This window comes from Morone saxatilis, unplaced genomic scaffold (assembly GCF_004916995.1).
Source record: "Morone saxatilis isolate NCDOM2014 unplaced genomic scaffold, NCSU_SB_2.0 Contig20, whole genome shotgun sequence".
Lineage (NCBI taxonomy): Eukaryota > Metazoa > Chordata > Actinopteri > Moronidae > Morone > Morone saxatilis.
Window position 1 is genome coordinate 3,423,250 of NW_023339763.1, and position 13,801 is coordinate 3,437,050.

A 13,801-nucleotide genomic window follows, 5' to 3' on the forward strand; every position below is an offset into this window, starting at 1 on the left:
TGTGTGTGTGTGTGTGTAAAAGTTAACCCCTTTACAAACTGTAGACACATTAACATCCAGTGTTGTGTTACCGTTTCAGGCCCAAAAACCTTTTCTACGAGTTTGCGACACCCTCAACCTTTTCCCCTCTCTCTGCTCTCTCTTGCTGCTGTTTGGTGTCTCAGTCTGTCACAAGCTGGAGTTGGAGCGACAGCAGCACAACCAGCTGAAACACACGTGGCAGCGGGCCAACGACCAGTTCCTGGAGTCCCAGCGGCTCCTCATGAGGGACATGCAGAGGATAGAGAGCGTGCTGTCGTCAGAACAGCTCCGCCAGGTGGAGGAGATGAAGAAAAAAGATCAGGTACGCACACACAGACCTTCAGTTTATTCTGTTTCTGCTCTGGAGGAGACTTTTCTTTTTACAGTTCATGGAAATATGTGAGTTTTTCAGTGTTCAGTCAGCAGATTGAGCCAGTGGTTAGACAGATAATTTAGTTCCATCTTTCCAACGGAGACATGTAATCTTGTTAGCAATAATAAAATTAATGCATTGAGCTGCTGTGTGATTGGAAGAGGGGGAAAGGTCACCCAGAAATGAGACGAATGGATGGATGAGTTAGAAACAGATGCTGAGCAGAGGGTTAGCTTGTTCATTACCTTCCGACTTTAAGACTTAACAAAGCAGAAAATGATGAAGTTAATCATCAGTTGGCAGTGTGGATCCAGGTTGGATGGAGTCAGTAGTGAGTCAGATCATTTGGCTCAGCTCGGCAATAAGAGCCGACTCTTTATAATTCAGCCAAATATAGCAATGCTTTGACCTATAATTGGTATTTATACACATATATCACTTAAATTATTCGATGTGATTATGCTAAGCTTTATAATTTCCAGAACACCATAATTATACATGTGTACTGAACCTTTTATTTATGTTAAAATATTAAATGTTATTACCAAAGTGAGACATTTCTGGATCCTCCTGTCATTCTGTATTGTATTCATTTATTTTGCCTCTGGTTGTTGCCTCTTGGCCAGGTCGCCATTGTTTATTATAATTGGTTCTCAAATGACTTATGTGGTTAAATATAGGTAGAATAAAAATAAAATATAAAACAAAGAAAAAGATGAGAGCTAGCTCCCGTCGTTCACTTAAATGAGTCGGCTCGTTCACAGATGACACATCGCTATAGCTGCAGGTCATGTGAAATGTTGTAGTAATAATAATAATGATACATTTATTGTATATAGTGCTTTAAAGGGTACTCAAAGACACTTTACATGGTAACAAAAGACAATAACAGAAACTGCAATAGCATTATCAGTAAGAAATGATAAATATAATGCTACTATAACAACAAACTAATATAAGAAAACAAGAAGAAAGCTGGTGGAGCCAATAAAAAGGAGAGAAGTAGGTAATAGATCACAGATTAGTTTTGAGTGCAGTCTTAAAGGATGCAAGTGAGGGAGAACGTCTACTTACTACTGCTTGGACTGCTTTAAACTGGATTCTTTTTGAATTATTGTACTGTATATGTATTTCCAATTCATGTTTCTTGCATGTTTAGTTGTCCATTTGATTTGACAAAGATTACATGTAAGAAATACACAGGATCCTGTTTGTAAGTCTGGTTGAAACAGCTCAATGTGAGGCAGTTCAGTCTAACAACACTACAACCTCAATAATAAACTATTATTGTTACAGTTATTATGCTGTAAAGGTTGAATTTATGGCATATGATTTTATAGTTTCACTGTAATAATTAATAATTGGCCCCCTGAGGATAAATTTAGTAGATGGAACAATTATGTGACCTTCTTTTTCACTCCGTCCTAGGAGGAGGATGAAATAGAGAGGCTGAGCCAAGTGAAGGAGCTGCACGAGGAGGATGTGGGAGAAAACACTGAGCCTTTGGAGGATTTATTCCTCGGGCTGAGCGTCGAGGAGGTACGAGCATCATGTAACGCAATATGTCCCTCGGAGAGAACAGAGCAGGCTATTATCGTCTTACGTCATATTATATTCCCTTTTGAGTAACGCGATCTTCAAACAGGCAACATGGCGCCTTCACTTTTGTCCTTGTGTATTGTGTTTGTAGCAGACATTAACTGACGCTGCTTTAGCTGCTGAAAACGGTCGTTATTTTGTATTCGTATAAAGCTTTCAGCAGCAGAGATTTCATACATTGTTTTCGCTGTTGAATCATAAGCAGCTGAATGATGCATGAATATCAACTTGAGATTTTCTTTTCAATATCAATTAAAGCTGAAATGTTTCTTAAGCTTAAGAACATTTATAATTTGTCTCATCTTGACATTCAGTGTGACAAATGATGTTATTTATTTAAAAATGATTTAGACCTCCTGAATACCTGTTTACCAAGACTTCTCAGAAAGGCAAACACACAGTAGAATATTACTGTTTTATATAACTGTATATCCTTATCTACATATATACGGATTGAGCTGGATATTAACCGTACATTGGTCGGCCCCCGGCTAAATTTTAGAATCAGGCTGATTAATTGTCATTTGAGGTGCAGGCTGAGGGTGGCTGTGATCCTTGATTAATTGCCTGAGCAATCAGCGATTTGGCTGTTGGATGCTCGATTAGATTTCTTGCAGCCTGGGCAGGTCCACTTTCTGATTTCCCTCATGGTTTTTGTCCCAATGATCCGTTAACAGAGCCAGTTTTAATATTAAAGTAGTATTTTAAACATGTTAAACTGCACTATGGTAGAAATTAAAGCATAGTATCTGCATCCTCCAACCATCTGATATTTCTTACTTCAGTTCAGAGTAGACAAAGTAACACTACTTTTCTCTTTTTGTCCACATTGGTGCAGTACCTTTTGATAAAAGTAAAATATGTGACAAAGCATTATAATGAAGAACTGTAGTGCTTTTCTCACTGAAAATGAAAATTTTGATGCAAAAATGATCATACCCACTAACTGTGAATCATATCATAATAATTGTAATATGATTTGTTTTCACCAAAACACATCGTTTGTATCCTTGAGATCTAACTAATGTGTTTAATGCATTTATTTCCTCATACAACATTTCAAATCCAGCTTATTTTGAAATGTATTTTTATATTGGATGTTTTATTGCTTGAAGTCTTCTTCTTTCCCTGCTTTTGTTGGTATTCTTGGTGCATTATCGCCACCTGTAGATTGGTGAAGTAGTGTAAAACCTTTGGTCTGTTAGGCCTTTGCTGCATCGTCGTCCCCCTTCTTTTTCCCACCTTCCCATCTCTCTTTTGCCGCTCCTATCAAATAAAGGCAATAAAACCACAGATTATTTGTCTCATCTTGAAGCGTTAGTGAAATATAAAAGGAATCTTTTTTTCTCTTTTTTTTTTCTAACGTTTTAGAAAAACCTTACTTTTAGTTTTCCTTCTTTCTTCCAGCCTCACGCCAACCACAGCGCCCACGGCTCTATGCACTCCTTAGACACTGATGTGGTCACGGGGGGCCCCATGGACCCCTACAAGGATAACCTTCGGAGAGTTCAGTCAACAGACAGCCTCGGCTCCTCGCTGTCCGTCCAGCAGGGACTCGGTGGCCACAACCACAAAGCCAAGTCGGCTAGCCACTTGGACGAGTCGGACTTTGGGCCCTTGGTGGGGGCCGACTGCGGAGTGATAGACAGTAGTTTTGGCGAAACTTTGTCCATCAGCTCCATCAAGCTGACGGCGAGTCATTTCCTGCTGACTAAAGACCAGGAGAAGGCCATCAAGGCCATGACGCCCGAGCAGGAGGAGACGGCGTCGCTGCTTTCCAGCATCTCCCACGCCCCCGAGAACGCCTACCTACCGCCAGCAGGCTACAGACTCGTCAGCGACAGCGAGTGGAACCTGCTCCAGCAAGAGGTGCAACCTCGAGAAGTTTTAATAGTTTGGATACAGCGCTGCGGTTACATATAGCACAATTCAACAATTAAGTGCTTATTAGGGATGTTTAATGAATGATTGACTGATGATTAACTAAATGATCGAGTTCTTGGAGGAGCCCTCGATTTGACCGCACTTTCGTCATACATCACCTCCAATCTTTTATTTTTATTTCGTTCCTAATTTTTGTTTTAGATTCAGTTTAGTTTTAGTTCATTTTAGTTAAATTTGTATTAGTTTCAGAATTAGTTTTAGTTTTTTTGCCTCTTCAGGCTTACTGTGTTGACAAATTTGACCAAATTCACAAGGTACTCGAGTACTCGTGCCCATCCTTAGTGGTTATGACAACTTTGTAGGGTTTTCCTGTGATTTTAGGATGATTACTTCATGGGAATATACACTGCCCGGCCCCAAGAAAGGTTGCACACTCTATTTGATTGGACCGCCTTTAGCTTTGAGTACAGCACGCATTTGCTGGGGCATCATTTTGATAAGCTTCTGCAATGTCACAACATTTACTTCCGCCCAGTTTAGTTTTCTGGCAAGATCTTGTATTGATGATGGGAAGGTCGCACCGCTGCGCAAAGTCTTCTCCAGCATGTCCAAAAGATTCTCTGTGGTGGCCAATCCATGTGTGAAAAGGATGTCTCATGCTCCCTGAACCAGCCATTCACAATGTGAGCCCGATGAATCCTGTCATTGTCATCTTGGAATATGCCCGTGCCTTTAGGGAAGAAAAACTGCCATTGATGAAAGACCTGGTCATTCAGGTATATTTCAGGTAAGTCAGCTGACCACATTCTTTGGGGACATAAGTGTTTGACTGAACCTAGACCTGACCAACTGCAGCAACCCCAGATCATAACACTGCCACCACATGATCTTCTTCCATTGCTCCAAAGTCCAGTCTTCATGCTCAATGCTCTTACTTTCACTATTAAACATAGCAGTGAGTTACTGTTGATTTACTACTGTTGATTTCTTAGATATGATTTCACCAAACGTTTAAGTAATCTCCGATCACGATCATTCAAGAGTTTTTTCCGACCACATTTCTTCCCCAAGATGGTTCACTATCCTTCCAGGTTTTAATAATGCGTTGGACAGTTCTTAACCCGATTTTAGTAGTTTCAGCAATCAAGTCGTTTTCTTTGCTTTGATTTGACTCTTTGACTGATTAACATCCTTTCCACGACCACAGGATATGTCTTCCAACATGGTTGTTTAAGAAATGAGAAGCTACTCACCGCATCAGCTAGGGTTAAATAATTTGTTGCCAGCTGAAACATATTGATCACTGCAGTAATTATCTAATGGAAGGCTCTTACCGATTTGTTTAGTTAAATCCAGGTGGTGACTTTTTTTTTGGACGGGCAGTGTATCATTTTTAACAGGATTTCTTCTCATTAATTAAGATTTTAACATCAGAGGTGTAAATAATTAATGATATTTATGGTCTAATTGTATTCTTTCTTGTTTATTTGTTAGATTATAGTAATATTTTTAAGAGAATAGAAGTTTGTAAAAAAAACAAAATGTCAATCTCACAGAATCATTTGATTTCGATTGATTTGATTTGCATTATTATTCAGCATATCTTCTTCATAGGTCTTATGTGACGTTGTTACAGTGTGCAGTGTTAAGGAAGGAAAATCCATCACATGCAGCCATTTCTGCTCGTTATTTTGTTGTTAAATGAACTGGATTATAACGTTTAATCGATCTTCAGTACGTCACGCTCCACTTGTTGAATGCCTCTCTGAAATCGGTCCTGCTGCTATAATTTGGGCCACGGAGATTTACTCTGTATATCTGATGTAGACATTTGTTGAACTGATTTTGCACTCTGCTTCATTCACATAATCTAAAATGTATTTTCCCACACAGCAGAAACCACTATCAGGACAGTTATTAGAAATAAATTGCTGCAGATGAAAAGTCGGAAAGATTACTTTAGCAACAGCAATTTAGGGTCTGACTACGACAGTTACGTGGAGGGTATCATGAGGTTTGGAGAAGGTGTCTTTGTTTCAGTATGCAATATTCTTTACTTTAGGACCAGATTTTGGCAAGAATTCCCAACACATACTGGGATGTCAAATTCCTTGTATTCAGTCCTAGTGCTTGGGGAAAAGGAACATTACATTTCATTCGTTCATGATCTTTTTAATTAATTGCTGCTGTCATATAGCTGTTTTAAAAGGTCTTTCTCAAGTTTTAAAGAAGTGTTAACCCAGATATTCCATTATATTTGGTGTGAGGCATTACGTTAACAAATGGTTACTATTAAGTGTTTCATGGTTTTCTTGTTGGTCCGTCATTAGGTGAAAAATGCTGGCAGGAAGCTCGGCCGACGTTGCGATATGTGTTCCAACTATGAGAAGCAGCTGCAGGCCATCCAAGGACAAGAGGCCGAGACACGAGATCAGGTTTGCTGCAACTTTATTTCCTTTTTTGCTACAAGAATCTTTGTGAACAGTAAACGACAGATGTTTTTTAGAAGCATGGTATAGTGGTTGAAAATGTTTCTCCGCCACGCTGTCTTCCAGGTGAAGAAACTGCAGGTGATGCTGCGTCAGGCCAACGATCAGCTAGAGAGGACGATGACCGAGAAACAGAGTTTGGAAGATTCGGTCAAAGTAGGCAACGAGGAAACCGCTGCTAAGGTAACATCAGAGTAATGAAAATGAAATGATTGTGTTGATTTTTTCCCCCTTAAGATATCTAGTTTAGTGGTTGATATAAAACTGACAGTGTGGTTTTAAAGCTGTTTTTTAAGTTAAATTTGATAGCAGAGAATAATGACTTGAGGGAGATGAGACCTTTTTGTTTATTATTTGAGCTGCTTTCTACAGTATGTGTTTGTTCTGTCTCACTGTATTAAATTCCTCATGAACACGTAGTGTTGGCACAGTGCCTTGGGGGATGGAGACAGGAAGTGGAAAGTTGTTGCTGTGGATTCAGTCGAGCTACTTCAACCCCATTTTTAAAGCCTGTTTTTATTTACCTTTGGCACCATTAAAAGTATGCTGAATAGGCTATTGGCAGCTCCTGTTTGCAATGTACCCATGCATACACAGACAACTGTCACTGGACTACTTTGATACTGAAGAAAACTTATAAACGAAATGATTCTCTGGCCACTGCTGCGGGGTCTTTTAGGCAGATTCATGGACATTTTTTCCCAACAGACAATCTGAGATAATAATATCCTCAGAAAGTTAAGTCAAGGATCTCAACCTTTTGTTAACTTCTGATTGTTAAATCATTCCTGACGTCCACATTTCCGAATAAATGAGGAAAAATAAACTGGGCTGTGACAGGATTTCAGCACATTCAACACACTGACTGCTTTCAGCTCAGCGTCTCTGCCTGCCATTATGAATCCAAATTTAATGTATTCAGGATCATATTTCCTCTCCACAAGGTTTGGAGCTTTAATCGGCGCAGGGTTGTCGCCCACGTCACCTTTTTGTTTAAAAAACGGATCCATTTTATGTAACTGCATTAAAATGATGCATTTTAATGGGATTTTTATTTATTTATATGAATTCTTTTTAAATACATAAATAACTAGCTTTACTAAAAGAAAAGTGTTGCCCACTAGATGGCGCTTTAAGTCACGCTGAATCTATGCGGGCCGAATCAGCAGGCCAAACTTTAATAAATAACTTCCTGCTGTTTCCAGACCGCTAACATGCACCTATTCCTTTCAACCTCCGCAGTATCTTTACTTTATTACTCTCCCTCCACGCCCCCTCTCCAACTCTCCCACGCCTCCCCAGGGGGTCCTCTCAGGTTGAAAACCTCTGAAAAAGAACTGACTCATATTTCCTTGTGCGATCAAAGAAATATTTCAATAATTCAAGCATGAATGCTGTTACAGTTCCTCACATCTAGCTCGTTAGTTAAACAGAGTTTCTAGGTCATGAAACCTGGTCCTGATTGGTCCTAATGTTCATTATACCTTCTGTCTGTTACATCTGAATCATTTGTTGCAGGCTATCTGCCAAGCGAGAGAACATCTATAGGGTCAAGTACATTATTATAATAAGAATAATAATAATGTTTTAAAAGTAGTGAAGGTGTTGAATTCCTGTTTCAGAGTGTGCAAGAAAACAGGCATGATCTTTTTGCAGGTGCATTACCGAAAGTGTAGCTTTGCACCAGCAACAGTGAGGTTTTTTGTTTTTGCTGGTTTGGTATTTTTGATGATTTACCACACTGGGAGGAGAGCTGCAGAGTAGGAGGGGGGTGTTGCTGATTGAGCAGTGCAATGAAAACGCTCAACGGTGCACCCATACAGTTTGTGTTAATGTATCTTAAGAGGCCTCTCCAACATTCACACAAACTCCCTTTATGCTTGATTTGTTCGTCTGTTTGCTGTCTTACACTTACACTGTCTAGCTTTATTTTGTCCAAGAGAAGAGTCTGAAACACAAAGATATTCAGTTTACTATCATTTATAACAAAGAGAAGTAGCAAATCCTCACATTTGAGAAGCTGAAACCAGAGAATAATTGACATTTTCTGCTTTAAAAAATACTGTAATATACATTCATTGACTGTCAATTTCCTTCAGTTGTTATTAATGGTATGTGTATTTATTGATTAAGATGTCACTATGAGCTTTCTGGTTAAGTACAGACAGATTCATCCGGCCAGATACAATAAAACCAATAAATCAGTACATAAAAACATGAAGTATATGGATAACGATTAAGATGTGACTGTGCTTTATACGTGCATTCCCATCAATCCTCTCTCTTTATTCAACAACAGAAGGTTACCAGGGCAACAGCCGCATGACTCATCCTCTTTCCTACAGGTCTGACCAAACTAACGCCTGCGGCATCACATTTTTTATTCAGCAGACCTGTGGGTGCGATGAAGAACAGGATGTAGTAGAACAGAATCATAAACCGCTCATACATCTGTGTTGCTTCAATTTCACACCGCTGTGACCGCAAATAACAATTTGATATAGAATTATTTGTTGATGGTTTGCAGGATTATTATGAGGTATTGCTACTTAATACTTGATATTAGAGACATTATTGTTAGATGTAAACACAGGTAGGGCTGTAGGTAATTTAAATTTTGTTTCATTACTGACTATCCTGCTAATTATTTTCTCGATTCAGTGTTATAAAATAGTAAGAAAGAAGCCCTGAAGCATCTTCAGATGTGTTGTTTTGTTGAACTAATAATACAAAATCCAAATATATTCAATTTAATATCACATAAGACAAAGAAATGTAGAAAAAATGTGATTTTGCTTTAATGTCGTGTTGTACTACTGTTGTGTTTATAACTGTATCAAATGTGGTTCTCACGTAGTAAATCGTTGCCAAAAAAAGCACTGTGAGAGCACCATATTGGTTCTGTGGTGTCACAATATGAACTACATTAAGGGGGCCTGTTCACAAACCTCAGGTTCATTTTAGACTGACATCGCAGCTGTGGTGAAAACACTGTGGTGCAGTATAGCGCCTGAAACCGTTTGAAAGCCAGCATGGTCAGCATGTTCCTGCAACTGCTGATTGGTGCTGCATAGTAGCCTTTTTGCCTTTCATATCTACTTGTCGACAGTAGTTCATTTTAAAATGAATCTTTATGTTGTATTGTATAAGATGACCACAGCGTAAGCACAAACGTGAACTTTACATTTTTATTTTACTGTATGCAAAATGTATATTCAGCATTTAATCTAACTGTAGGTTTGAGAGTTTTGAAGACTTTCTCTTGTCTTAGCAATGTTTTTTTCTGTGTTTTAGGTGTCTGCCCTCCTGCAAAGAGTCCAGGAGTCAGAAACACTGCTCAGCACACTACAACAGGCCTTCAGTGACGCTAAGAGGAACACGCAGGAGCAGATGGTGAGCAAGATATTCTTTCGTTAGCCCCGTGTTACTTGTTCTTGCCAGCTGTGCTTGGATCTCTACTTCTTTCTATTCTCCTAATGCTGGCACGACTTCAGCCCTTCAAAATAAGCAGTTCAGTTTATTGTTTTGACATCGGGCTTGAGCGTGGTTATCAGACGTGTAGCCAAAGTGACTTGCAGCTCATGGATACTGCCTGTTAGTGTTTTGGATTTTACTTCTCTCTGTCTCTGTGGCAAAAACGTCACTGTTCCTCTCCACCACAAATATTTGCTGACACAATGGAGCTCTTGGCTGCAGGAATTTGTACTTGCAGAAATGGCATTAAATATGTCCAAAAGTTACTTGTCAACCGCAACAGAAATGTAGAGATTTTACAGCACAAACATTCACACGCATTGATAAGAAAGGTTGGTGTTACAGTGTAACTTCTAAGTAAGAATGTTTTGTTCAACCAGCAGTCCCAAACCCAAAGATATTTAATCTTCTAATCTAGAAAATCTTCACATTTTTGCAGCATAGTGTAATATTTATCACTTATCCAAGTTGTTAGCGATTAACTTGTGTGAGTGTTTTGAAGTCTAGTTTAAACCTAAAAGAGGAAAAACATTTTTGGAAGTAAAATGTAACTGTTACGTAACATCACTTTTTCTCCCTACCACAAATATTTGCTGACAGGTTGGAGCTCTTTGCTGCATTTTTCTTTTTTTTAAAGATAAATACTTTGTACATTGTTCATCCACCACACAATAGAAATGTACAGATTTGTACACTGTACATCACTGCAAACATTCCCATATTCTTTGCTAAGTAATGTAAGTAAACTTTTTCTAGCTGATTATGAGGGGAGAAAGAAGTGAGTGAGACTGAAAAATCCTCAATAATGAATGTGCAGCTGCAAGCTGTATCATACCACATGCATGAGTATGCCTTGAAAGTCTCTGCAAACAAATTCTTCTGCCAGAACAATGACACGTTCCTTTTTGCTGCATGTGGCTTTGATTTAAAGAAATATGGGGCTTAACGCTGTCATGAATTAAGTCTTAATGTCATAACACCTAGCAAAAATTATAGCTTTTGCATGTAGAGTCAGCTGGAGTGTGGCTCTAAAAGTAGACGCTGACCGCTGAGTCACTCTTCACCATGTGTTGAAATGGGCCCGGTTCCATATGACAGACAAACTGACACCTTATGAGATGGAGTGATTTATTTTGTTGGTTTGTTCCAGGCGGTGCTGGTGAAGTCGAGGGAGCAGGTGGCAGATGAGCTCAGCCGACTACAGAGAGATAACGACAGCCTGCAGGGAAAACACAGGCTACACATAGAACTACAGCAACAAGAGGACTTCCAGATGCCCATTACTGTGCAAGTAAGCCCGAATCAAACTCAGCATCAGCATCACTGTCGAGTTTAGTTTTACTGTCAAGTATGGTAACCGAGCATTAAATGTTTTGTCAAATGCATAGTTCCAGATTAAAATGGCTAATATTAGAATGTATTTTATTTTGGTAAAGTTCTTGTAGAGCTACTTGTCAAAGTAATGTGTTGAAAAAGTATTGTTTTTGTTATCGGTACTGAAATGTGGGTATTGTGTTGGCACTAGTTTAAAGAAAATACCCTGCTTTTATCATTAGATTAAACCGACAACAGAGTAGATGATTGGAAAAAATAATACAATAAGATAATAAATCAAAGGTGAAGATAAGATCAATGATAAAGTTCTGTAAAATCAAGATTTGCTTACAGTGAGTGGATATCTTGTCTAAATGCTAATCTGATAATGTACCATGCATTCATGTCATGTACATACATTTTTATTATCCATCATTAATATTGACACATTAATGTGTGAGTAGCATTCAGTTGTCATGGTTGGTCAAGGTGGACCTAATTTTAAAGTATAGGTTCACTGGGAGTGTTGGGGGACAAAATCCACTGTCCTTTTGCAAAAATTAACTCTCTAACTACTTTATTTGGTTTATTCTGTGCCAATGCATCAGATTTGTATGTGTGTTATGTGTGCTCATGAATGGTTACAGACTGACCCACTTACAGTAGATAATTGACTTGAAATCTTCAAAGAGATTCATGAGATGGAAAGACTGACTCTTTTGCTGAGATTGAAAAAAATTACTTAAAATGGAGAAGACATTTGCTGGAATAAGAAATGTGGTTGATGGCTTTTTCCCTGTCATCCCTCCTGTCAAACTGTCATTTGCTTTCCTTTTGCTGTAAACTAAACATGGAAACTTAAATACAAATTTTGTAGTGCCGTTTAAAGTCCCCTTCTTTCCGTAATCCTGAATATGAAGTTTGATATATGAATGGTGTGGAAATGCCACCCGGCAACAATGTACATCTGTTGTCAAAAAGATTCAATAAAATATTAGTGTTAAAAAAAAATATACAAAGTAACTAAAGCTGTAAAATAAAAAGTACAATATTTACCTCCAAAAAGTGTTGAAATAGAAGTGTAAAGTATCGTATAATAATACTAGTAAATACTTAAACTGAAGTACAAATACCTACAATTGTTCTTAAGTACAGGACTTGACTAAATGTACTTGACATTCCACAACTGGTCAACAAACATGGGTGATCCAGGTTTACAGTCAAAAATGTTAATTTGAGAACTCAATTTAAGGTCCACTCACTAGCTTTTTTTTGGAACTTTCCACAGCATCTCATGGTCTTCCTCGGTGAATGGAGCACACATGTATTGAAAGTTAAAAAGCAGCATCGAAAGGCCCAGAAAAGCTACTAAGTGGACCTTGAGTTGTGATTAATAATGAAGAATGCACTTTAAGGCTCCAATTGCATTTGCATGATTTGGGTTCATATGAGGAGATTCTGGGTGCGCACCATTTGTCACCGAACAGCCTGCTGCTCTCGGTAGACATGGTCTGAACTTAATTTTAAAACTGTCACAGCGTTAGCATTCATGTCCCCATGGCATGCCACACTGACAGTGGGGAAGCTGATACCAAATTATAGAAAAAATAATCCCAGCAGTGTAACGGTCAGAAGATAATTGCCTCTGTGGAAACACCTTTGAGGCTCAACTGGCTCATTATCAGTGATTAATGGCGCCACTGCTATATTCTGAGCTTCCTGATAAGGATTACTATTTTATTTATTTATTTTTTTTACAACTGTGTGCTGTCCTCCCTCAAACACACACCTCCTCCCACACTGTTACTCTTGGCCTCTTGCTGAATTATGATCTGGCAGTATATCTGGCAGCAGAGTGGGCCTGTGCTTTAGTGGAGGTGGAGTAGCACCAATGATCCAGTGACATTTAAAGCTTGTTGGTGGTTAAACAAGCCTCTGACATAACATTTAAATCTGTATTTACTGTATAAAGATACTAAAAATCATGTTAATATGATGCAGATACAGATATTGTTATATGCATTACGGGATTTCTACAAATTGGTGATTTACTAAATGGGGTTGCACCATTAAAACTTAAGGAATATCTTAGCTTGTACAAACTTTAAAAAATGGGCAAGGAAGTCACTACAGCATCACCAGCTGAACTATAACTTCTATAAACTTTCTCAGGGGCCAACTGACATTAAACTTAATTTATTCATGCATACATGGAGAAATATGTGTTTCAGAATTATTAGAATTCAGCATCTGTTATACTGCTTACCCAACCTTATGTGGTAATTTAGTGTAAATTGTAAATGTTATTGCCATAATTTAAACAAATTCAAAACAATGCAAAGGGCTGTTTTGGTGTTGTTTCAGGTACCGGTGAGACATGAGATACAATCCAGGAGGGCCAGTTTGAGTAACAGATCCATGAGTCTGAATCTTTCTAAGATGCCAAAACATTGCACAGCAGTTAATAATACTCTAAGACAGGATTATACAAATTGTTGCGTTGCCAGGTTGACATAATTAAAACACAAATTGAGGCCTATGTCTAATGTTTTCAGTCTATACCTCTAGATTTTTAAAGGTCTAGTGTGTAACATTTAAGAGGATCTACTAGCAGACATTTAATTAAATATTCATAGGTATGTTTTCA

The 13,801-nt window shown here is 38.4% G+C and overlaps 1 protein-coding gene across 3 annotated transcripts in view; it reads left to right on the forward strand.

Moving 5' to 3' along the window:
* The window catches only part of rabep1 (rabaptin, RAB GTPase binding effector protein 1), a gene marked incomplete at its 5' end in the record, with an annotated part of 25,119 nt that overhangs the window by 3,748 nt on the left and 7,570 nt on the right, over positions 1–13,801 (forward strand). For 2 of the 3 annotated variants that reach the window (XM_035666374.1, XM_035666375.1), the window contains 7 exon segments: positions 165–343; positions 1,823–1,933; positions 3,401–3,862; positions 6,208–6,312; positions 6,433–6,549; positions 9,661–9,759; positions 10,991–11,131. In XM_035666374.1, the coding sequence (XP_035522267.1) occupies positions 165–343; positions 1,823–1,933; positions 3,401–3,862; positions 6,208–6,312; positions 6,433–6,549; positions 9,661–9,759; positions 10,991–11,131 (1,214 nt within the window). 3 annotated transcript variants of the gene reach the window in all.